Raw genomic sequence first — 24,813 nt, forward strand, 5'->3', positions numbered from 1 at the left:
TAGAAAAAATAATGTAATTTAAAATATGTTCTGAACACTTTAGTAAATAAAGAAAATTTATGGGTCACTTTTTAATTCTTGAAACTTCATTAAATCACGAGTCGGCTGATGTGGAAGGTGAGTGTCGTTTGGCACTTAGGGAGTTTCGTTCAACACCATGTCACAGCCTCGACAACCTCCTCCTCGTGCGTCAAAGGGAAAACTTTCAGTAAAATAAGCATAACTTTTGATATAACTGATGATACAACCTAAAACGGTTGGTATTGGAAAGCTAACTCATTTCTTTATCATATGTAAAAATGAGCTTCATCCATTTGTGGGAAATATACATTTGTTTTTAAATATATGACGCATGTGCACAGTTTCCAAAATGCACCTAGACTTGAAAAGATTCCAAAACGATTTCAAACATATATAATAGACTCTAGAACCGTACTTATAACATGGTAAACCCCCACATAAAACCATGATATATATCAGTAGGTAGTTTTGCAATTGGCTATGTTTGACTTTTTAGAGAAGTCTTCTACGAGAAAACTTCTACATCTCCTTTATTTCAAAATAAAGTTTCTATAAGACTTTTGAAATAAAATTAAAGAAGACTTCTTGCCAGACTTTGTAGACTCATATGACTGTAAGAATACTTCTTGCGAAATATTCTGGAGACTTCATATGACTAAGAATGACTTCTTCAGAAGTTTTTTATGAAAACACACAGAATAGTCAATTGCAAAACTAACATATGCACTGACTAGAAGATTTCTCTATGAATTTTCTTCATCAAGAAGTCTTCTTCGCGAAACATATCAGAAAAATTCAAATATCGTTCCTAGATCCAGTTAAATTAATGTTTAAATTTTTTAATGAAAGTTACCCACTTGTTCTTGACCAAGAAATATGAACTTGAGTAACTCCAATAAGCTTATAAATTTTGAAATAAAAAGTTGGGAGTTTGAAATTAAATGAGAAAGAAATTGAAAGAGAAATGATTTGCGTGTGTAATAAATGAGGATATGAAGATGTAGATGTCAATTTCGGTTTTGAGGTATATTTAGAGCTTGAAATTGGTTATCCATAGTGATTGGTGTATTGATGATAATGACAATGTTGTAAATTAAATAGGAAGTTGAGGATAATGGAAAGTGACAGACAAATAGTTTGTGTGTTTAAGAAATCAGGATATGATGATGTAAATGTCTATTTAGGTTCATTTTAAAACTTAAAGTTGGTTGTTCATGTTAGTGATGATAATAGCAATATTGTAAATAAAAGAAGAATATAATAAAGTAAAACAATCATTTTCGAAAATAATAAAATATAGTTAATTTCCGTGAATAATATGAACTTCTCGAGTAATTAGAACAATTGAAAAATAAATAAAAATAGTTAATTTTGCATTTAATCAAACTTCACGAAATTTTTCATAAGAAAAGTTAATATTTAATTGAAAAATGAAAATATCTCATTTTTGTTGTATATGCATGTTTTCTATATGTACTAACCTAAGAGCATGATTATCGCGGGTATCTAAAGCCCATATCTTGTTATTTTGGGACGAAATATAAATGTAAAATAGGTTAATATATTAGAAACGGGCCAAAAACTTCTTAATTAAGAAGTTTATTTCTCCGTTTCTAAGAGCCATGTGTCATTGTTTCTCTCTCTCCTTCTCGTCGCCTCCCTCCTCTCCTTCTCTTCGTCTTCTCCTTCTCTACTTCTCTCTCGACGGCCACTACACCAGAGGACATGACCGTGTCAGAAGTTTCACCACAAGAACGAAGAATCTATTTAAAACGCATCCACTGCCCAAACTTTCTCTCATCTACGAACCAACCAGCCAAGCCAGCCTCTTGAGGTTTCCGAAGAGGTTGCCTCTGTTTGATTAAAAACAGTACCTTTACTTTAATAATCTATCTGATCTGCTTGTTCATGTCTTTTGATTCGAAAAGGAAGCTCCTTAATTTTAATCTCTGTTGTGTATTGCTTGTAGACATGTAATATAGTTTGGAGATGTCGTTCATTGATTAGGCTTTTATTGTTTGTGGCTAGCAGCAGCTTATGGCTTCGAGAAGAATTAACAAGGAGCTTAGGGACCTGCAAAAGAACCCTCCTATGTCTTGCAGTGCCGGTGAGTATCAACTATATATTTTCTGGATATGCACTTAGCTCTGTTGAAGGGAGGGTTTCAATGGAGTTTTTCGATCTATTAGAGGCTGCTCAAGCTAAAAAGTGTGTTCATAATGCTTTTCATGTTACCTCTCTATGTCGAACCTTACTCTTTGTGTATCTGACAAATATGTTTCAATCTCTTCTCAGATATGCTTTCAAGTGTCACCGGAAATCCGAGGATGGAAGGGACATTGTCTATCCCGTAAATGCGATCGCCTTCCATCCGATGTAAGTGTTGATCTTAGAAGGAATCTGATTGTATCCTTTCATATACACGGTTGCCTCTATTCTTAACTAACTTTTCACAAAAATAAATGTGTAATTTCTGGTTTGCAACATATTGTGTAGAGTGATAGTTTAGAGTATTGTATATGCCAAATTTTACTTAGCAAGTAGACACTATAGATGTTTTCATTGAGTCCACTAGTTATATGGAATGTTAAGTTATAGGTCTCAGTACAGCTTCTCTGTCGCTTCTAATAATGATCTAATGGTTTTGAAATTGTAGTTATGAAACTTTTGCTACGGGAGGTTGTGACGGTTTCGTCAACGTTTGGGATGGTAACAACAAGACGAGTATATCAGGTTTAGCAGTGACAACAACTTGCGTCTTTTCTTCTGATTATAGCTCAAGCTAATGTGTCTAGTTAGTGAAAACTGAATCTTTTTGATGCATATCTACACTTAAGTATTTATCAACATTATACTAAAAAACAACATAAAAGTTTCTATCAATAATCTGTATATTTGCTTGTGTTTCTTAGCATTGTCTCTTAATCAAAATATAATAATAAAAATGCTAAGATACATTAATATTGTCCCTGCAATAAGGATGCTCTAATAGACATCATATATGGATGAGTTTTTAATTGTGATTTGATATTGAAAATAATAAAAGAAAGCTAGAATTGTTTTTTTTTTTTTTTTTTTTTTTTTTTTTTTGTTAATAGTGTGTTACATCCGCGGTAATTAGTCAGTGCGTCTTTTCAACGGGGAAAGAACATATTCGGACATGCACTCTTACCAAATGCGAAGATTCATACCCAAACATAAGAACCGTGCATTTACATACATGCACTACTGTTTCATGAAATATGCATACCTGAAGTATAAAAAAGTTGTTAATTCATATTGGAGTAAACGGTGTTATCTCCCCTGTTACGGATGATGACTGGACTGTTGAGTCAGAAACGACAATAGAAAATGACGTTGTTTTAAGAATGAGTTTGTGGGAAAAAATTTTTTTAACCCAAAATGACTTTTTTAGATTTAATCTTAGATTTATGTTATTTCTTCCTTTCTCTTCCCCGATAGACTCAACGTTCAAAGTAAAAACTTCAATTCTCTAAAACACGAAGCTTTTGCACATAATTATGAATGGAGCTTATAGAAATCAAGATTTGAAAGAAAATATTAGATATTACATATGGGCTCTTTGATTCTCCTTAAAATGAAGTAAGATTTGGAACTAGAGTTTTCAAAGGATTTTCAGACAGAATTTTGCATCAGTTCCAGAAATCCTAATCACTGACCCTTCTCCACACATACATGTATTTGGCATCCATCTCTCCTTTTCACATATGCGTGTCCAATTTTTTTTTTTTTTTTTTTTTATTATTATTATTAATTCTTCCCTAAAGGGCATCATTACAAAGGTTACAGTTCGGATTCAAGCAAAAGTTTGGTACAACACTGAAATTAGCCGATCCAACTATTCGAACTACACAGCCAAGTTGTGGGCGCAACTCCGGTTTCTTTCGTCATCACTACCTTTCCCAGGTTAATCCAGTTAGGAGCTAAAAGCATCCCACTCTCCTCCTCACTGAAGCCTTTGTAGTCCATGAAGCTCGAAAGAGCAAAAAGGCCGATAAACATACCTTAGAGCTTCTGTGACCAGAGTCCAGGCGCAGCCTCCAATAAAATACAAACAAGCCGGTAAAGAGACTACTTCCCTGCTAAGAGAGGAAAAAATCTCACCGCAACAAAAACACAAACAAACTAGCCAAGCAAAACACAAAGACTCTGCTGATCCAAGCAAGAAACGGGCCGATACCATCGATGCTGCAAACCCGTCAGCCTCTAAAAACCTGCACGGTAAAGTCCAACACACCACCACAGAAATCAAGTGAAACACCGTGGAGCCGGGATGTGTGTCCAATTTACTGCAACATTCAAAGAATAAAGGCAGAGCGGAAGAAAATAAGAGAAGAAACTAAGGAGGATTTTGGGCATTTAAAGCTACGAATTCATTTTCAATCGTCCAACCTGATACAGAGGAGGAGTTTGGGTTTGACGAAGAAGCCATTAATTTGCAGTCGAGACCTAAAACCTTTGAGTCTGTGGGGGGAAGAGAAAGGAAAAAGGAACATAAATTTTAAGCGTAAATCTAAAACGAAGTCGTTTGGTGTTAAAAGAAATTTTGCCCACAAACCCATTCTTAAACGACGTCGTTTTCTATCCTCGTTGCTGACTCAACAGTCCAGTCATCATCCGTAACAGGGGAGTTTGCTTCAATGTATGAATTAACAACTTCTTTATAGTTCAGGTATGCATATTTCATGAAACAGTAGTGCAGGTATGTAAATGCACGATTTTTATATGCGGGTACGAACCGTCGCATTTGGTATGAGTGCAGGTCCGAATATGTTGTTTTCCCGTTTTTTCTACAGTTGGTTCAACAATTTAGGAGTGTAAAAGTTTGGTTTACTCCTTAACGGAGTTATAGTCACTTCTATTCTTTTTTTTTTTTTTTTGTAAACTAGTCACTTCTATTCTACTGTCATTTATAGTTTTTAGTTTTGATTTTGGTTAGTTTACTGAGTTTTTTAATTTTTCTAGATCATTTGTCAAACACAAATAATCAGAAATTATGTTTGGTTGTGAGTTTGATATGGTCTTGGACCTAGTTCTGCGCATGGGCTTGTAAAATTTGAGATGAATTATGATAATAAAAAAATGGGATGAATTTTCACGTATGTGTTAGAGATTTTGAAAGGGTCCAAAGATTTTATCAAAAAACAAATGTGAATATAATGAAAAAGAAATTATAACTGAATTGATAATTTTTTCTTCTATTTTTTTAGGACAACACAGAACTGGCAATTCTTTTGTATGTTTTAGAGGAAAAATAAGAGAGGAAGGGGAAGAAAGTGATACAATGACAGGACCGTGAAAGAAGCATTAATAAGATTACAAAGCGATTGAGGAAGTTTTGTCGCTGATTGGTCCCCTCTATTAGTACTCCTTACTAACTCGTGACAGTCATTCCCATTCCCATTTGGGTCCTACTTCTTTCCTCTTGACACGTCACTTCTTCCCCCACCGTCTGACATTTCCTCTTTATCTTTTAGTCTTTTGACTTTTTCGGTCTGAGAGAATGTGTATGTATATGAATGAGTATCTGTGTTTGTACGTATTCCTCTTTGTCTGTTTCATTAGTTACGGAAGTGATAGAAAGAAGGAGGCGTTGGTTCCCGCGAGAATTTCGCCTTATTACCCGTTGTCCTGTAAGAAAACTACTAGCTTTTGTTATTATATGTATTCTCTTTTTTCTTTTTCTTTCTTTTTTTGTTATTCCTTTTCTTTTTAATCTGAACTAAGAGAAGTTAAAAACAAAAAATCCTCTGACTTCTCTCTACAAGCAGCACCGTCGTGTCTCTAGTTTCCGGCCGGCGGGTTTGGTTCTCGCCGCCGCCGGTCCGGCCCATCTCCAAAATCTTATGTTTTCTTTTGTTTTTCTCTTCCGCTTGCGGCCATGCACGTTTCCTTTAGTGGTGGTCCGCCTTCGGCTTTCTGGGAAGCGGTGTTTTCTCCACCGTGCTTCGCCGGCGTCTGTCTCTGGAGCCAGGCCGTTTCTTCGTCGGTCGTGGTCGCCGGCTTTCGATTCTCGGGGAAGGGTTCGAGCTGTTTACAAGGGTGTTTCGTGTGGTGGTTTCTTGGCCGAATTCGGAGGTGATGATGCTCTCTGAAGGTCGGGCCTTCGTGTGAGACCTCGCTTCCTTTACATCCAATATTTGTCGTTGGAAGTGGAAGCAGTGGTCGTGGGTAAAGTCCCGGTGGTTCCGGTGTTCTTGTTCCGTCTCATTTAACAGCGTTGACTTCGATCGGGAAGAAAGTGGGTGATTCGCGATTCCGGCGAGGTATCGGTTGCGATCCCAGTGGTGGCGACCGACAGCTTTGGTGATGACGATGCTTCTTCTGATGACACGCATCCTTGTGTTGTTTTGTCTCAACACGTGGTATTGCGGTGGGAAGCGATCGATGCGTCCCGTTTTTCTGTTTTGGACTTGACGGTTTGTCTTTTTTTGTTTGGACTTGTGGCCCTTGTGTTTGGGCCGGGTGTAATAGGCCTGTTTGTAAATATTTTTTATGATAATAATAATATTTTAGATGGCAAAAAAAAAATCTGAACTAGGGATGATCCTCCTCAACTATTAATTATTTATTAACAGTGTGAATAATCAATCTGAAAATATATAAACATATTATATAGGAGATATACAAACATATATACAATAACCTATAAAAACTATCAAGGATTAGTATAAACATTTGATATAATTTTTTAAAACAGATTAATTGATTAAAGCATGATTAAAGCCCTTCTGAAAAAAAGCAATGATGTAAACCGGTATAAATTTAGCCAAGCTAATTATTATAGTGTTGATAGTATAACCGATATCAATATTTTGAAACAAATCTATAACATGTTGGTATAAATAATTGTTAATGGTAAAAGGCTTAAACAAATAAAAATGTATTATTGTTTTTCGTGACAAAATAAAAAATATATTCACGTAGATAGCTGGGAAATGAATTTATAAATAATAATACTATAAAAATGGCTAACCTCGTGATGAGCTTGAAAGCAATATTTGCTTTTGGGTGATTGTTTTTATCGGAATAATTCTTCGGAGCTGAATTAAAAAATACAATTGTTAATAGACTACGAAAATACAATTTGTTTATTATAACAAATAATAGACTACAAAATCAAGAAAAAAAATAATATAACAGAGAATGAAAATTATAACGATTTTGTTTTATTTGTTAATTTGTTAATGAATTGGTCCAGTTATAACAGTTTTGTACAACAGTTTTGTATAGTAGATTTTTTAAATTTTTTATATTTTAATAGAACAGATTCTAAAATTTTGTTTATAACATGGAGTATCTCCATGTCAAATATTAGAAAACTGATTAACATTATTGAATTTTTTTTGTCACGGGATATTTAATCTATTTAAGACAAATTTTTATGCTATTATTATTCTCAAATATGTTTATCCAGGCAAACATTAATTCATGCACCTTCTTTCGCATTGACGTTCGAATTAACATTGATGGGACCCAAACAACATCTTCTCCCCATGCAAAAGGCTCCTCGAGCTACTCAATTAACACTGCAAATTCCACAGCTTCGTCCACTTTTGTTTTCTATTACATTATTTTTCCTTTTTTGAGAACGTTGTTTTCTGCATTTCTTAATTTTTTTGTTTAACCTTATGATATCTTAAACACACGAAGAAGTCTTAGAGTAATCCTTAAAAGAATTATGTGGACTATGGATAAACTTTCATTACGGATATTCAAATAAACTGTAAAATAAAGTCATATCCAAGTGACCACAAGATGAAATGTGGTGGAATGCTTTCAAACTCGGATTGCTTAAAAATTCCATAGCTCGCCTACTAAAGACATCTCTAATGGTGTACTATAATTTTTTCTATGTTCTACTTTAGATTAAAATAACTATATTATAGAGTTGGATTTACTCAACTGATTTACTTTATAATAGAATTATTCTATAATAGAGTAAAATATATAGAAATGCTATCATTTTATTCTATATTTAGAATGAAAAAATAACATTCTTCTATATTTCATTCTATTATAGAGTGAAATATATAGAAATGCTATCATTTTATTCTATATTTAGAGTTAAAAAATAACATTCTTCTATATTTCATTCTATTATAGAGTAATTTTATTGTAATATAAACCACTGAACAAATATAATTTTGTAATAGAGTTATTCTATTTTAGAATGAAATACATAGTAAATTATAGAGTATTATTGGAGACGGTCTAATAGACCACCATCTTGTGGTTTGTTTTCTACATTTCTTGGTTAAAAGTTTGATTTCACATCACATTTCATAGCTACTACCTGCTTCTACCATGTTGATTATACATGTGTTAGAAAAGAAAGTTCTTTAAATGCATGTTAAGCCTTGGTATTTTTGAAGGCCTGAAACGAAGTTTTATTTTTCTCTAAATTATTTTATTTTTTGGTATTTTTTTGGTGTAATTTCTTATCTCAAATTTCAGCCGCGTTATCTTTTTTTAATCAATTGATATATGAATGGTCAATCTTGACTTTTCCTGTAACACTGGATCGATTATCACTATACTATACATGCAGATTTTATTAATCAAATATTTGTATGCATGTTAAGATTAATTGAATTTCTTCGTAATGAATATTTTAAATCAAACAAATAAGCGATATATTTATTCAAAACGTATAAGAAAATTCAATATTTCTTGAAAATGCTCGATCAGTTTTTACGCAAAAGGAAAAGAAAAACACTTCCTTATCGTTATAACATTTTGCAGTGGCTCGTACGAACAACCACCTTGCTCTGCAAGTGAATCTAAATACGCTTTCTCTCTCGGATCAAGAGGATTCCTATCAATGGAAAATTGATGGAGTGATAAGCACGCGCTACAAGACTTCACAAGTATACATGCAACTTAGAGGGATGAAGGAACGGTACCGTGGCATAAAGCGATATGGTTTTCAGGAGGGATACCGAAGCATAGTTTTCTAGCGTGGCTTTTTGTCTTGGACAGAAGCCCCACTAGAGACAGATTACGGCAATGGGGATTACAGGTGGATGAAGGTTGCCTGTTATGCACTACACTTCCGGAGTCAAGGGACCACTTCTTTTACGAGTGTCTGTTCACCTGGTCGGTTTGGGAGCCTATTTCGGAGAGAACTGGGATACTTCCACAACGAGAATGGTCCCGATCGGTGGCTGAGATGCAGACACTTGGAGAAAACAAAGACTTAAGAAAGCTAAAGCTTCTTGCTTGGCAATCTGTCATCTACTGGGTTTGGCAGGAACGGAATAAGCGTCTTCATCACAATCAATCAAGACCTGCGCATGTCTTGATTGCTCTTATATGCAGGCAGATCAAGGAGCGCATCCTAAGCTTCAGGATTGACTCTCCAGCAACATCTTCTCGTCTTCTCCAACGCTGGTTTGAACTTGGAAACTCTCATCGCAATTGAACATCGAGTATAACGAAAGACTCTTTGTTTCTCCTTCTCTAATGGGCTAAGGCTCTGATCTAATCTATGGGTTTAATTGGGCTTAATATTACTGGGGTGGGCCGGATAACTATAGCTCTAAGCTTGTAAAACATTTTATTTTCTTCTGCAATTTAATATAAGAATGCCCTTTGTCAAAAAAAAAAACATTTTGTAGTGACATGTTATATTTTTGAAAACAAGACAATAATAAAAGGAAGTAGAAAGAGATTTCTCTTGAAGGTGAAAACAAGGAGCGTCAACTTTACTGGTCCCTTTCTTGTTGTTCAGTCTAACATCTTTTCAGCATTTGGCAATATCAGATCTGACGGCTGGCAGAGCAGCAGAGACCGACAAATCCAACGTCGAGATCATGACACGTTGATGAAAGAGAGTGTACGTTGGTCCAAAGTTGAAATGATAATGTAATGATGAATTAATAATATATACTTTTGACATTCTTTGGACTTCGTGCTCGCTGTACGATAGTAAAAATTAGTATCGAGCAGTGTTCCAGTCTTTCCCTCAAACGCAGAGAGAAAGAGAGTGACACAAGCAAAGCAAAAAATACTAACTTTTTTTTTTTGAAAAATACTAACTATTTTTTTTTGTTTCCTCTTACGTAACTATTTTTTTATCTAATGGATGAAACATAAATATTTAGCAAAAGAATTTTGCATAAATGTAAGTATTTTTTTTGCATAGCAATTTTTTTTTGTTTTTGAGAAATAACATAAATTACTCATGCAAAAATTATTAACATTTATTATTTTCAAAAAAAAAAATTATTAACATTTATCCAAAAGTCACTCACATTTGATTTTGTCTGACAAAAAGGCACTCACATTTACACAAGTTTGGTTACTAATAACCAGGCTTTGTTGACCAAAAAAAAATAACCAGCCTTTAGATGTAGATGGTTTCATTTTTGGGCAATTATTTATTCATTGACTTGCAAATATTATTTCAAACATTGGTAATACAATTTGTTATTTTAATCTCTATATATATATATATATATATACTCCTATTAATTAATATAAGAGGAAAGTCAATAAATTTGTAGTAGTCCAAAGAAAAAGAATAGAGGAAATGCTTTTATTTAAGATAGAGACCAATTGTCCTCTTTTCCCATTATTCTCCTTCTGATTTTTGTAGATTTTACTAACTTGTGCCATCTTTTTTTATTACATAAAATTTGTATTATATTTCTCAAACAACAGGTAGTTTTGAAACTAAAACCAAAATAAAACTTTTTTTTTTCAAGTTACAAAAAAAAAACCAAAATAAAACAACCAACAAAACATAAATTTCTTTGAAAACATGCAGTTTTGGACAATCAATCTGATGTATAATTTTGTGGCACTGAATAGCAGGTAATGGGGTTGATTGGTTCGACTTTAACTAATGACTTTATAACCAAATAAATTGCCAATAATGTTTTATTTAGTTTTAAATGCTAAAGCCAAAAATTAAAAAAATGGTTGTAAAAGTTTTATTTTCTAAAGAAAAAAATACTGTTGTAGTAATATTTTTCCTTTTTATTCTTTTTCTCATTTAGTTTCTACAACTACAATAAATACAGTCACATCAAAAAATTCTACAATAAATTATCTATAAATACAGTCCAACCAATAGTGACTAAAATAGTAACAGACTAAAATAATGACACAAGGTGTTTTTATGTTTTTGTTATTATTATTATATAAGTAAAATTCGAGTTTTGAAAGAACAGAATATGAAAGGTATGCAAAAGGTAGTAATCATTCACCAATAATTGTGTACCCACCTACTCGTCTAAACTATTAAATGCTACCACATACAGCAATCTATTTTGCAAACAAAATTACACGACTGCGTGAACTATAATACTACTAGCCAATGTTTGAAAACTTCTTATTAAAAAAAAAAAAATGTTTGAAAACTCTTTAGCCATTACGCGTGCGGTTGGGTTTATATAGTTTTTATTAATCGGAAAATAATTTTATAATTTTTTTATATCTGTTTTGGGTTTATATACTAATAGCATGCACATTTAACATTGTTGTCATGTAGCCTGGTGGTTACTTTAATCTATAATACTCAGTTGGACACGGATTTAAACCGTTTTGAAGCCTTTTTGTCATTTAAAAAATATTAACGATTTTTTCTAAGTTGCAGCCGTTTTTCATTTTTTTTTTTTGCAATTTTGATTATTTTTCTTGTCGTTCTTGTAAGTTTTGATCAAAACATATCAAATCTACGACAAACATGTGATTTCAAACTTAAAATCTTCCAAAATGACGAGTTTTCTTGATATTCCGATTTATTGTCCGATTACCACCAATCCGCCATGGTTGTAGCCCGAGTCACGTCTTTCCAGCGAGAAATCGTCCGCCTAATCCGCATTTTCGAACATGGCTACTAACCCTTATTAACATACTAAAATTGTCTAAGAGTATTTCCAACCTTACTTCAATTTTTTTCTAAAATAGAGTGAACACTACAAGAAAACGTGGCCTTAACGACCAACATTAACGACCACAAAATTGTAGTCGTAATTTTGGATCTAGATTACGACCCATTTACGACCAAAGCAGAACTGGTCGTAAATTGGTAGTAAATTTGCAACTAATAAGTGTAGTCGTAAATTAGTTGTATTTTTACTTCTAGTTTACGACTACCTTCCCAGCTAGTCGTAAAATAGTTGTAAATTTACGACTTGTTTACAACCAATTATTTACATCCAATTAACGACTGAATCACGAGGACATTAGTAGCACTTTGGTAGTTAATTTATTATTACACGTAAAACCGTTGTAAGATGGTCACCTACCAAAATCGAAATTTCTCTATAAATATGACCTTCTCCCTCATTCTTAAGATGCACCAAAAAAACGAAAAGAGCAAAAAAAACGAAAAAAATAAAAAAAAATGTCTAGAAATATTTATGAGGTTCGAAGTTGGATGTATGCGCATAAAGATTCAAGAGGAAGAGTAACAGACGAATTTCTCAGCGGAGCAGAGATATTCATGTACCATGCCGGACATACGCCTCTGACAAAGGAAACGGGTAAAATGTTCTGTCCTTGTCGTAAATGCAACAATACGAAGTTTGCTGCTAGTGATACCGTTTGGAAACATATAGTAAATAGAGGATTTACTCCACATTACTATATTTGGTTTAACCACGGAGAAGGTGATAGTAGGAATGAAGCTAGTAGTAGTAATCAGGTTGAAAATGTTCGTAATAGAGTTGAACCACATTTGCCTTCTGAAAGTGTCATTCAAGAAGATCATATGGTAGATCATGATAGAATGCATGATATGGTTACCGATGCATTTCGTGAAACTACATCAGTAATAGAGGAGGTCGAAAATGTAGAGGGGCCTAACTTGGATGCAAAAAGATTTTATGAAATGCTAGCAGCAGCTAATGAGCCAATTTATGAAGGTTGTAGAGAAGGTCTTTCTAAATTATCATTGGCAGCTAGGATGATGAATATCAAAACTGATCATAACTTACCTGAAGTTTGTATGGATGCATGGGCTGAGTTGTTTAAAGAGTATTTGCCTGAAGAGAATTTGTGTGCTGAATCTTATTATGAGATTCAGAAACTTGTTCATAGTCTTGGTTTACCTTCGGAGATGATTGATGTTTGTATAGACAACTGTATGATATACTGGGGAAAAGACGCAAAATTGTTAAAGTGTAAATTTTGCAAGAAGCCACGATATAAACCGCAAGGACGTGGACGGAATAGGGTGCCGTACCAGCGGATGTGGTACTTACCTATTAAGGATAGACTGAAGAGATTATATCAATCTGCGAAGACGGCAGCATCGATGAGATGGCATGCAGAACATGATCAGAAGGAAGGAGAGATCAATCATCCCTCTGATGCAAAAGCTTGGAAGCACTTGAATTCGGTGTACCCTGATTTTGCAAGCAACCCCCGCAACGTTTATCTTGGGCTCTGCACAGATGGCTTTAGTCCATTTGGAATGTCTGGAAGACAATACTCGCTTTGGCCAGTCTTCTTGACGCCATACAACCTTCCACCAGAGATGTGTATGGAAAAAGAATTGCTTTTCATGAGTATATTGATACCTGGACCAAAACATCCTAAGAGGTCCCTTGATGTTTTTCTACAACCTTTGATAGAAGAATTGAAGGAATTGTGGTCAACAGGCGTGCAAACATATGATTGTTCGACGAAAACAAACTTTACAATGTGAGCAGTTCTATTGTGGACTATTAGTGACTTTCCTGCATATGGGATGTTGTCGGGTTGGACGACGCATGGAAGACTATCTTGTCCATATTGTATGGGAAGCACAGACGCATTTCAGTTGAAGAATGGTAGGAAAACGTCTTGGTTTGATTGCCATCGAAGATTTCTTCCCATTAAACATCCATACCGAAGGAACAAGAAATTGTTTCGGTCAAAAAGGGTTGTACGGGACACCGCTCCACCATATTTATCTGGAGAGGAAATCGAGAAGGATATTGATTACTATGGTGGATGCAGCACAGTCATCAAAGGCGGTAATTGGCATACTCCTGCAAATATGCCTGATGGTTACGGGACTCAGCATAATTGGCACAAGAAGAGTATATTTTGGGAACTTCCATATTGGAAAGATCTACTTCTGCGCCATAATCTTGACGTGATGCATATAGAGAAGAACTTCTTTGACAACATCATCAATACATTGTTGAATGTCCCCGGCAAGACAAAAGATAACAAGAACTCAAGGTTGGATTTGCCTGCATTATGTTCTCGGATTGAGCTGCATATTAGAAACGATGGGAGAATTCCAGTTCCCATTTTCAGATTGTCAGCAGAAGCAAAAGCAGCGTTGTTCAAGTGGGTGTCATCAGATGTGAAGTTTTCTGATGGATATGTTTCAAATCTATCAAGATGTGTTGATCATCTGGGACAGAAGTTTTCAGGGATGAAGAGTCATGACTGTCATGTTTTTATGCAACGACTTCTACCATTTGCATTTGCGGAGTTGCTTCCAAAAAATGTTCACGAAGCACTTGCAGGTAACAAATTATTAAAGTTATTAGTTCTTCTTTTTGGAAATAAACTTATAATTGTAAATTATTTGTAGGCATCGGAGCTTTTTTCAGAGATCTCAGTGCACGCACCTTAACTGTAGATGTCATCAGACAACTTGATGAGAATATCCGGATCTTGATGTGCAATTTGGAGAAAATTTTTCCTCCATCCTTTTTTGACGTCATGGAACATCTGGTTATCCATCTTCCGTATGAGGCACTACTTCGTGGACCTGTTCATAATGGATGGATGTATCCTTACGAGCGAGCTATGAAATATTTGAAAGGGAAAGCAAAAAATCTGGCAAGGGTGGAAGGTTCAATAATTGCTAGGAGTTTGAATGAGGAAACATCTCACTTTACGTCCTACTACTTTGGGTCACAAGTCCGGACACGGAAAAGGACTACGAGCAGATATGATGATGGTGGTGTTATACCGACATATTTTGGTGAAGATGTTCCAGATATTTTCTGTCAGATTGGACGGCTAGGTGGAAAACTGAAAGAAGTTTGGTGGTCGAGTTCAGAAGACACTCATAGTGCCCATACATATATACTCCTTAACTGCGAGGAGATTGAGTTATTTGAAAGGTAATTAAAATTATTTTGCTTCTAAATTTTATCACACATATATACATTTTAATGATCATTTTGTTTTAAAACAGCGATTTTGTTGCCCAAGTCGAAGAGGCTATACCAGGAATATCAAACAATGATCTCAACAAAAGGAAAGACCAACACTTTGTGAAATGGTTAAAAACGCAGGTATACATATCACACTATGTATAATTAACAAAGTTATATATATATATATTCAGTGAAGTTGTATATATGTTGATGTTCCAGGTTCAGTATGATGATCAATTTTATCCTCAGTGGTTTCACAAATTGATACAAGGTCCGGTCGGTAAGGTCACCACAGCACCAATGTATTTCACACGAGGATACACTTTTCACACTTACGAATATGGAAGTCGGCGAGCAACAATGAATTATGGAGTTTGTGTAAAAGGTGAAACAGATTTCTATGGAATCATAAAAGAGATCATCGAAGTGGAGTTTCCCGGCGTAATAAACCTTAAATGCGTTCTTTTCAAATGTGACTGGTTTGACCCCACAGTCAACAGAGGTGTTCGGTATAGCAAGTTTGGTGTTGTTGATGTAAATGCTACACGGAGGTACAACAAATTTGAACCTTACATATTGGCTTCTCAAGCAGACCAAGTTTGTTTTGTTCCATACCCGAGGATCAGACAATCTGGAATATCTTGGTTAGCCGCTATGAAAGTTACACCTCGGGGCCGAGTATTGAGTACTGATGAACAACCGCCTTTACAAGAAGATGCCGTGAATGAAGTAGAAGTACCCGAACAAGCGGAAGATGTTATCTTACTCATTGATCCGCATAATCCGGGATATGAAGAACTTCCAGAAGATACAATGGACGAAGCCAACGAAGATGAATTTGAAGAAAATGATGAAGTGGATGATGTTTCTGATGACGAGTGATAATGTTTCATCATGTTCGAACATTTGTGTTTTACTATAATTAAACTTTTGGTATTGCATTTTCAAAATAATATATAACTTATCATAATGTTTGTGCTCAATTATAGAAATTTTGTTTCAAAAATAAAACATTGTATTTTGGGTATGAAAGTGTATAAAACTTATGATATTTGGGATATGAAATTTGGGGTTAGGGGTTTGGGGTTTAGGGTTTCGAGTTTAGGGTATAATGTAATATTGGTCGTAAAGTGGTTGTGAATAAACAACCAATATACGACCAATGGCATCATTGGTCGTAAAGTGGTTGTTAATAAACGACCACTTTACGACCAATGGTGCCATTGGTCGTATATTGGTTGTTTATTCACAACCACTTTACGACAAATATTACATTATACCCTAAACTCGAAACCCCAAACCCCAAACCTCCTATCCCAAATTTCATCTATAATTAAGCAAAAAAAATGAGAAGTTATATATTATTAAGTACTGATGAACAACCGCATTTACAAGAAGATGCCGTGAATCAAGTAGAAGTACCCGAATAAGCGGAAGATGTTATCTTACTTATGTGAATTTGAAGAAAATGATGTTTCTGATGACGAGGGATCATGTTTCATTTTGTTCGAACATTTGTGTTTTACTATAATGATATTTGGGATAGGAGGTTTGAGGTTTGGGGTTTGGGGTTTCGAGTTTAGGGTATAATGTAATATTGGTCGTAAAGTGGTTGTGTATAAACAACTAATATACGACCAATGGCACCATTGGTCGTAAAGTGGTCGTTTATTAACAACTAATTTACGACCAATGATGCCATTGGTCGTATATTGGTTGTTTATTCACAACCACTTTACGATCAATATTACATTATACCCTAAACTCGAAACCCCAAACCCCAAACCGCAAACCTTATATCTCAAATATCATTATAGTAAAACACAAATGTCCGAACAAAATGAAACATGATCTCTCGTCATCAGAAACATCATTTTCTTCAAATTCACATAAGTAAGATAACATCTTCCGCTTGTTCGGGTACTTCTACTTGATTCACGACATCTTCTTGTAAATACGGTTGTTTATCAGTACTTAATAATATATAACTTCTCATTTTGTTTGCTTAATTATAGATGAAATATGGGATAAGAGGTTTGGGGTTTGGGGTTTCGAGTTTAGGGTATGCAATTTTGGTCGTAAATTAGTCATTAATGAACAACCAATTTACGACCAACAGTTGCATTAGTCGTAAATTGGTTGTTCATAAATGACTAGTAAATTAGTCATTAATGAACAACCAATTTACGACCAACAATGGCATTAGTCGTAAACTGGTTGTTAATTAATGACTAGTTTACGACTAATGCCACTATAGGTCGTAAATTGGTTGTTAATTATTTTTTAAAAATTTCCTATATATACCCACTAGTTATCTTCTCAAATCACAAAAACAAATTTAGAAATCTTTAAAAAAAAAAAAGATGAAAGATCTAGAATCATAAGTCGAAACAGAATTCGTTTTTAATTTCGTCTTTTCTATTTCGACTTGGGATTCTAGTATCTTTCTTCTTTTTCTTTTATTAAAATTTAAAATGTAATAGATAAAAAATGTTTGAAGAGGTTTATCAAAATTTGATAAACCTCTTCAAATTTTTTGTATTGTCATGTTAGTCACTAAATAGTCGTAAATTGACAACCACTTTACGACTACTAGTCCCTCATTGGTCGTAATGTCTTGTGAGTCACTAAATGGTCGTAAATGGCCTAGTCCCTCATTGGTCGTAAATTTACAACCACATTACGACCACTAGTCCCTCATTTTTCGTAAATTGACAACCACATTACGACCAAACTTCGATTAGTCGTAAATGGGTCGTACATGTACGACCACTGTACGACCAATCGTCTCTATTTGGTCGTACATGTACGACCCATTTACGACCAGCCCTAAAATCCTTTATATAACCAAAGCCTCGCTATTTGGTTGCACACTCACATCTCACTTCCCTCTCCCTTACAACCAATCGACTTCTCTCTAGGTAATTTTTTTTTTTTAGTTTTAGGTGGTTAGTTAGGTGATTATATTAGGTTTGGAATTAGTTTAGGTTTGGAATTAGTTTAGGATGTAATTAGTTTATGATGAAATTAGATTATTTGTTTTAGATTATTTTTAATTAATTATTTGAATTGTTTATAACCATCTATTTTTTTCAGATTGACGATATTGTTATGGCTGGCGGTAGAAAGAGACTTAGAAACCGTGGCGGAGGGACCTCATACGGGAATACTTTTCTCGGTCAGACGTCGGATCCATCAGCTTCTACTTCCCACTCTTCAGACTATGTCCCCGAGAGCCAAATTCCCAGCGTGCCTTATGTGCGTCCGCAGGCGTACGATCCTGCTGCAGTCGTACCTCCATACTATCCGCAGTATGATGCCTCGTACTTTCCGTATGAGGAGCCTGAGCGTGATCAGCAGCCGCAGCAGCCTCCACAACAGTCTCAACAGCAGCCTCCACAGCCTGCTCCACAGCCTGCTCCACAGCCTGCTCCACAACCTGCTCCACACCCAGCCCCACAGGCTGGTGCATACCAGATTCCAGAGCAGGTTCCTATAGCTCCCGGTCTTCATCCAGATTTGTTGGTTCCATCGAATGCACCATATGCAAGATATTCTGTGGAAGACATTCTCCAGATGCCGGGACGAGAAGGTTTACCAATCCTTGATCCAGATCTACGACCCGGCACGACTTGGTAATTATTTTTAAATTAATTAGATTAAATTTTAAATTTATATATAACAATTAATTATATATATTATTTCAAATTTTGTTGGTTTAAAGCGACCAATAAGGTGGGAAAGAGCGTTGGGAATCTCATCAGATCAAACTTCCGGCACGCGCATCCGAACTGGACTCTTACACCGGACCATGTTCGCATTACTTGGTTCAAGGTCTTCGCGGTAAGTTTTAAATTTAATTATTTTTATTTTAGATTTAAATAACAATAATTTGGTTAATTAATATATTTTCATGATTTTTTGTAGCAAAAATGGAATTGGCCTCTTGGGATCAATGAGACGGTCAAGGTAGAGTTCTACAAAAAGGCGGGGGCTCGCCTCAAGAACATTGTTGGCGACTGGAAGGAAAAGTGGACTCATTACGGGGATGACTCCAAACAAAGCTACCTCAGCGAGGACGTTTGGACTAACTTGAAGGCTTATTGGAATTTGCCTGAGTGAGTCCAAAGGTCTCTCACTTGCTCTGCGGCCCGGATGACCCGAGATGCTGAGGGTAATCTGCCAATACCTCATACTTCCGGACAGATTCCATACGCCCAAAGGACCCTGGAAATTGTAAGTTTTTGATATTTCTTATTTTTTATGACATATATGTTAATTAAGTATTTATTAGATGTTAGTTTAATTCATTTTTTTTAACATAGGCTGCCGCAGAAGGAGCACCACCGACTCTGGCCCGACTTTACAAGTTGACCCACCAGCATGCCGATGGAACTTTCTCTCATCCTCGAGCAGAGCAGCTCTGCAACGATGTAGATGCTCGGATTCAAGAGGTCCAGACTCAGCTGACGCAAGAAAATCCGGATGGTGCACCGGTCGAGCTTTCTCCTATCGAACAAGACAAAATTTTTGAGCAGGTAAAATATTCGATATTCGATATTTTTAATTTATGTTTACATATTTTTTACATATGTACTAATTAATATCTATTTATAAATTGAAGATCGCTCCGAAGAAAAGGGGACGTATACCAGGAATCGGGAGTGTGAACGATGTTCCGAGGGCGAGAGTTGAACACGCTGCTAGACGGGAAGCAGATTCCATGTTCCGGAGGGACTTGGAAACTGCGAACCGAACCATAGCCGACCACAACGACAAATTTAAGGCTATGGCTAACATCTTCGATATGCTGTTAGGTTCAACCCCACACGTCGACCCGACGGTTGCGTCAGCGTGGCAGAGCATGCGTTCGAGTTTTGCCGGTCCCGACCCTACTCCGGAACAGCAGGCAAATTTGGAACGGGAAGCGGATGAGAGGACTGCTGAAATCTTCGATGAAATAAACCTTAATGTTTAGTTTTTCTCGGTTTTAATTATTTAGTATTTTGAATATTTTAATTTTATGAATGTTATATATTATATTTTATGAAATTTATCAAATTCGTATTTTTTTTTTAATTTTATGAATTTTAATTATTTAATATATTTATTTTATTTAAAGAATTTCGTAATTAATATTCGGCGTTGTAAATTGGTCTTAAAGTAACGACTAAGGTACATCTATCAGAGATGCAAGGTAGTCGTTAAATTACGACCAATTTACATCAACATCGATGTACTTTAGTCGTAAATTTGCGACTACTTTACATCTAATATACGACTATAATTTCCGACTCATTTACGACCAATACGTTACATCTAATATACGACTACTGCTTCCGACTCATTTACGACCACTAGTTTACATCTGTTTTACGACCAAAAGGGTAGTCGTAAATGTACGACTGCTTTACGACCAATCCTCCTAGTCGTACATTTACGACTCATTTACGACTAATCCTTTTAGTCGTACATTTACGACCAATGTACGACCAATTGGTGATCACGACCAGTGATTAACGACCAATCGCAATTGGTCGTAACTTGGTCGTAAATCACCATTAACGACCAATTTACTACTAATTCTGTAGTCGTTCAAGGCATGTTTTCTTGTAGTGGAAGTGTAATATGAAGTAAGAAATATTTCAACTAAACTGCATATCTTACTCCATAATAGAATTTACTCCATTAATATAGTAATTTATTTTCTGTTTGTTTGTTCATTCATTATAAAGTGAAATATGAAGTTGAATTGGAGTAATTTTACTCTATTTTCTATCTTATTCCATTTTAGAAGAAAAAATTGAATTTTATATTGGAAATGCTTTAAAAGACTAAAATTTGACGAGAGAGGTATAAGTATAACTTACATTGCACTTTTTTTTGTTTTAATAATTCGAAGTTAGTATGTGTCTTTTTTCTGTAAAAGCAGTTATTATTAGAAAATAGAAAAACTGTTTCGGACGTTTCACTCTGCATGTGACATGACAGTAACACAAGGTGTTTCAGTTGTCAAATGCGACTACCCATTCAATGAAGAAAACAATATATACATAATCATTGGATGTATCCTACATTACGATATTAATCTTTTACAAATTAAATTAGTTATTCCTTCTATTTATTTTGATTTTCTTTAAATTTTTGCATAAAGATTAAATAAATATTTAATTTTGTATATTTTAAAATAAAAATAGTCTTGATAATATAAAAATCATATAATATATAGAATTAATAATTTTTTATTGAAATTCTAAAACGACACTTATTTTGAACGATAATTCAAGTTACCTGCTCCGATGAACACCGACGAACCATGATCCGAATAATTGCAACTTTACTGAAAAAGGGTGTCTAAGCCAGTATGTAGGTATCTCCCCACTCGCGTCAAATATGCCTTCCGTTGGAGGAGTCCAAACCGAATGTCCAGCCGGTCTTTATATTTGTCCAAAGTATACTCTTTTCGTTCGTAAATATAAGTTTTTATATGTAAAATAAACATATTAAGAAAGTTATTTTTGCATTAAAATATCATTAAATCTATAAATTAAAAGCTATTCAATCAATTACAAAATAGATTATAAAATATAAACAGTTACACAATTTTTGATAAAATTAAGATTTATGTAGAAATATGAGAACATCTTATATATTGCATCAAAATTTCTTAAAACATTTTACATCTTATATTTTAATTTAATAGGACTTCAGCAAAATGTTCTGATATCAGCTCTATATATAAATCACGGCCAAAATGAATTTAGAAAAGCTTTTCAATCTATTTTTTTGGTTTATATATGAACAAGTCTTACCTAATTTATTGGCACACATTTATTAACATAATCATATATATGAACAAATAATATAAAAACTAATATCAATTAATGTGTAAAATCTTGTTTAGATAAACTTAAATAGACTATATTAATATTTTGTCATCAAGTGCACTATATTATTCTTAGAGCTTAATTCTTTAGTTTTTTCTTAAAATAATTTGATGCAGTTTATTAAATATAGTTAAAGAATGAATAAAATAGTTGATTTTTTGATTTATCATATAGCTTTTAGTTATACCATCGGAAAATTAATATATTTATATTTAATACTAGTATATATATATATATATACACACACACATATGTATGTATGTGATCCATTTTCTATTATTTTTTTTTAAAAAAAATTTGGATCGCACTCGCTTCTGATTTCATATAACATAACTAATTAACTGGTTTTTGTCATAAGGTTTTGGGAAAATTTAAACATCAAATTCGAAATAAAAGTTTTAAAGTTTAGCAAAAAAAGATGATAATATTTGGCCAACTTATTTTCATAACACGCAATCTCGAATGGAAATGTATTTTATTTTCATACCTATATGCCTTATGTTTTACCTAATGTTGTAGCTACTCGGTATTTTGATTCATTAATATAGCATCATTCAGTTACAAAACAAAAAAAAACTAGCATCAAAGAATCTAGGTATTGAAATTTCCATGATTTAACTAAACCACAAGAGAAATCTTTGAACCTAGAAATTTTTGGGTGTGATAGACTAAGCCAGTTGGAACTTAATTACTTGGTCCAACCCATGGGTGATAATTTTGCAGTGGCATAATTGGCTCTTAAAACAGCAGTAAATGAAGCTATGTAGCTAAAGGGTATTTGTGAAGAGCTCATGGATAATCTGACAATGGTTGAGGTCTATTTTGATTCACAAAATGAATTAATATACATATCATTGCGATGTTATTATTTTATCAGAAACCTGATGAATGAACATACATTTTAACTAAACTCTTACAGAGTCAGAGTCGAGGTTTGCTTGAGCTTGCTCAAGTTTCGTCCAACCTGAAAAAGAGTCAAATTCTGTGTCGTAAAAACTCAAATAGATGATTAAATGCTTCAACTCAAAACAAAAATTGGAAAACTGCGACTTATTGATTTAGTTCTAGTATAGTTTTGGATATATATTGCTGTCAGTCATGGGTGGGTTATTTTATCTGATATCTGAAGTCGCACCCGAACCCGATTCAAAAAACCCGAACTAAAATCCGAATTCGAAATAGCAAAATATCCGAACGGATATTGATTAATAGAAATTAGATATCCGAATTCTGAACGGATAATATTCGAACCCAAATGGATATCCGAAGATAACCGAACATATATATACTTACTCTTATATTTCTAGATTCATCTCTCATTTTATTTTAAAATATTTTTTTTGTTATTTATTTAAAATATTTATATTGATGTCACAGATATTTTAAGATTATATAATATACAATACCTTTATATTGATATATTGATGTCCAACAATGATAGGTTTCTTAAAATTTTAATGTATTTTTAATAAGTAATATTAATAAGTTGTATACTTTGAAAAACATTAGCTGAGAAAATTTGAATGAATTAAATATTCTTGACTGTTAGTTATTAGAAAATGTATTGTAAAGTAAATCATAAATTTATTTACAGATATACATTATATTCTTGATATGCGTAAATACTTTGATATCTTCTTTTCCAGAAGTAGAGAGTACTATTACGACGTAGTGGTTATACAGTAAATATGCAACTTTCACACTAAACACGGAGAACCTTTTTTGTGTCGGCACAAAGGAAAACTATTATAAAAAAAAAATTTGTTATATCTGTTGAAAACGATTTATCCCTTTTTATAATGCGAACTTATAGATCTTTTTCGTCAGTAACATTTATACAAATTTCAATTTTAGTGTTTACACATGGATAATGCGAACTTATAGATCTTTTTCGTCAGTAACATTATACAAAATTTCATTTTTAGTGTTTTACACATCAAACATTTAGTCAGATTATGTTTTTTGAACGTTATCTTCTAAAAACCAAATGTCATAAATATACCGTCAATTCAAGTCCACAGAAAATCAACAATTAACTTGATATGCTTAACTATGTACAACAATGGTCATATTATTGACCATCGGCGTGGATAGCAAATTTTACTCTTTAACAGAATCATCTGTGCTCGAGTATTGACGAGTAAGGAAACTTCAAACTAAATATTCTTTTTGGTGGGAATCATAAAAATTACTGTTTTTTTTTCTCTCTCTTTTGTCTTTTACTTTTTTGGACCTAAAAACACACGAGAGATATTGTTTTTCTTTTATGAGAATAAAGAGATATCTTGCTTTATTGTATAAGTTATATATCTTTTCGAAAGCTTATGGTGACACAGTTCATATATACTCCTTTATACCCACTTCGAAATCTCAAAGGCAATCGTAAAGGTAATCATTAATCAGATACTCACCCATAACCACATCCAATTTTTCTAAATAAGATAAAATTTAAATTGAGTTTGAAACTTAAAAAACCTCGAAACCGGCCATTGAGAAATTTACATGCGGTCCTCCTGAGACCGAAGACCGTTCACGATGAGCCACATGTGACGCCTTGTCCATACTTGCTTCAATCTCTAGTCTGAACCACTTCGATGGGGTCAGGACACTCGATTATCAAAAAAAAAAACTTAAAAAACCATGTAGGTTTTCTATTTTTATCAGCTTTACTCAGTATCTTTATTTATTTGCTTTTATTTTCCTGCATGTCCTCTTTTGTTTTCGTTAAAACCTTTTCCTTTTTTTCCTTTTTTCTTTTTTATGTCTTT

At 34.0% G+C, this 24,813-nt stretch overlaps 5 protein-coding genes across 5 annotated transcripts in view; 4 read left to right on the plus strand and 1 right to left on the minus strand.

Annotated features, from left to right (window-relative positions):
- The window catches only part of LOC108837904 (dolichyl-diphosphooligosaccharide--protein glycosyltransferase subunit DAD1), a 73,806-nt gene extending 49,009 nt beyond the window's left edge, over positions 1–24,797 (minus strand). Inside the window, exon 1 of the mRNA XM_056986111.1 lies at positions 24,790–24,797. The gene's annotated coding sequence lies outside the window, so the exon portion shown is untranslated. The remainder of the gene's footprint in view (positions 1–24,789) is intronic.
- LOC108861202 (uncharacterized) lies at positions 1,644–2,893 on the plus strand. The gene is made up of 4 exons (XM_056985745.1): positions 1,644–1,867; positions 2,053–2,229; positions 2,317–2,397; positions 2,678–2,893. The coding sequence occupies exons 1-4, from the start codon at positions 1,644–1,646 to the stop codon at positions 2,805–2,807; spliced, it is 612 nt and encodes a 203-aa protein (XP_056841725.1). The 3' UTR covers positions 2,808–2,893.
- LOC130494909 (uncharacterized) lies at positions 8,919–9,466 on the plus strand. Its single transcript, XM_056985746.1, has 2 exons — positions 8,919–8,944; positions 9,025–9,466. Exons 1-2 carry the CDS (start codon positions 8,919–8,921, stop codon positions 9,464–9,466), a joined length of 468 nt encoding a protein of 155 aa, XP_056841726.1.
- On the plus strand, positions 12,431–16,040 carry LOC130494910 (uncharacterized). The gene is made up of 6 exons (XM_056985747.1): positions 12,431–12,929; positions 13,029–13,596; positions 13,726–14,516; positions 14,585–15,122; positions 15,197–15,296; positions 15,378–16,040. The coding sequence occupies exons 1-6, from the start codon at positions 12,431–12,433 to the stop codon at positions 16,038–16,040; spliced, it is 3,159 nt and encodes a 1,052-aa protein (XP_056841727.1).
- LOC130494911 (uncharacterized) lies at positions 19,314–20,136 on the plus strand. The gene is made up of 3 exons (XM_056985748.1): positions 19,314–19,394; positions 19,484–19,696; positions 19,783–20,136. The coding sequence occupies exons 1-3, from the start codon at positions 19,314–19,316 to the stop codon at positions 20,134–20,136; spliced, it is 648 nt and encodes a 215-aa protein (XP_056841728.1).
- Positions 24,798–24,813: the final 16 nt, after the last annotated feature.

The sequence above is a fragment of the Raphanus sativus genome, chromosome 5 (assembly GCF_000801105.2).
Source record: "Raphanus sativus cultivar WK10039 chromosome 5, ASM80110v3, whole genome shotgun sequence".
NCBI classification, from domain to species: domain Eukaryota; kingdom Viridiplantae; phylum Streptophyta; class Magnoliopsida; order Brassicales; family Brassicaceae; genus Raphanus; species Raphanus sativus.

Excerpts from the sequence above, each read along its gene's own strand:
- LOC108861202 (XM_056985745.1), top strand. The coding sequence starts at position 1,644 with ATGTGTCATTGTTTCTCTCTCTCCTTCTCGTCGCCTCCCTCCTCTCCT. Across the intron at positions 1,868-2,052 it reads CTCTTGAGGTTTCCGAAGAG|CAGCTTATGGCTTCGAGAAG; the intron begins GTTGCCTCTGTT and ends TGTGGCTAGCAG. Across the intron at positions 2,230-2,316 it reads GAGGCTGCTCAAGCTAAAAA|ATATGCTTTCAAGTGTCACC; the intron begins GTGTGTTCATAA and ends ATCTCTTCTCAG.
- LOC130494909 (XM_056985746.1), top strand. The coding sequence starts at position 8,919 with ATGCAACTTAGAGGGATGAAGGAACG. Across the intron at positions 8,945-9,024 it reads CTTAGAGGGATGAAGGAACG|AAGCCCCACTAGAGACAGAT; the intron begins GTACCGTGGCAT and ends TGTCTTGGACAG.
- LOC130494910 (XM_056985747.1), top strand. The coding sequence starts at position 12,431 with ATGTATGCGCATAAAGATTCAAGAGGAAGAGTAACAGACGAATTTCTC. Across the intron at positions 15,123-15,196 it reads GAGATTGAGTTATTTGAAAG|CGATTTTGTTGCCCAAGTCG; the intron begins GTAATTAAAATT and ends GTTTTAAAACAG. Across the intron at positions 15,297-15,377 it reads TGAAATGGTTAAAAACGCAG|GTTCAGTATGATGATCAATT; the intron begins GTATACATATCA and ends TTGATGTTCCAG.
- LOC130494911 (XM_056985748.1), top strand. The coding sequence starts at position 19,314 with ATGACCCGAGATGCTGAGGGTAATCTGCCAATACCTCATACTTCCGGA. Across the intron at positions 19,395-19,483 it reads CCCAAAGGACCCTGGAAATT|GCTGCCGCAGAAGGAGCACC; the intron begins GTAAGTTTTTGA and ends TTTTTAACATAG. Across the intron at positions 19,697-19,782 it reads AAGACAAAATTTTTGAGCAG|ATCGCTCCGAAGAAAAGGGG; the intron begins GTAAAATATTCG and ends TATAAATTGAAG.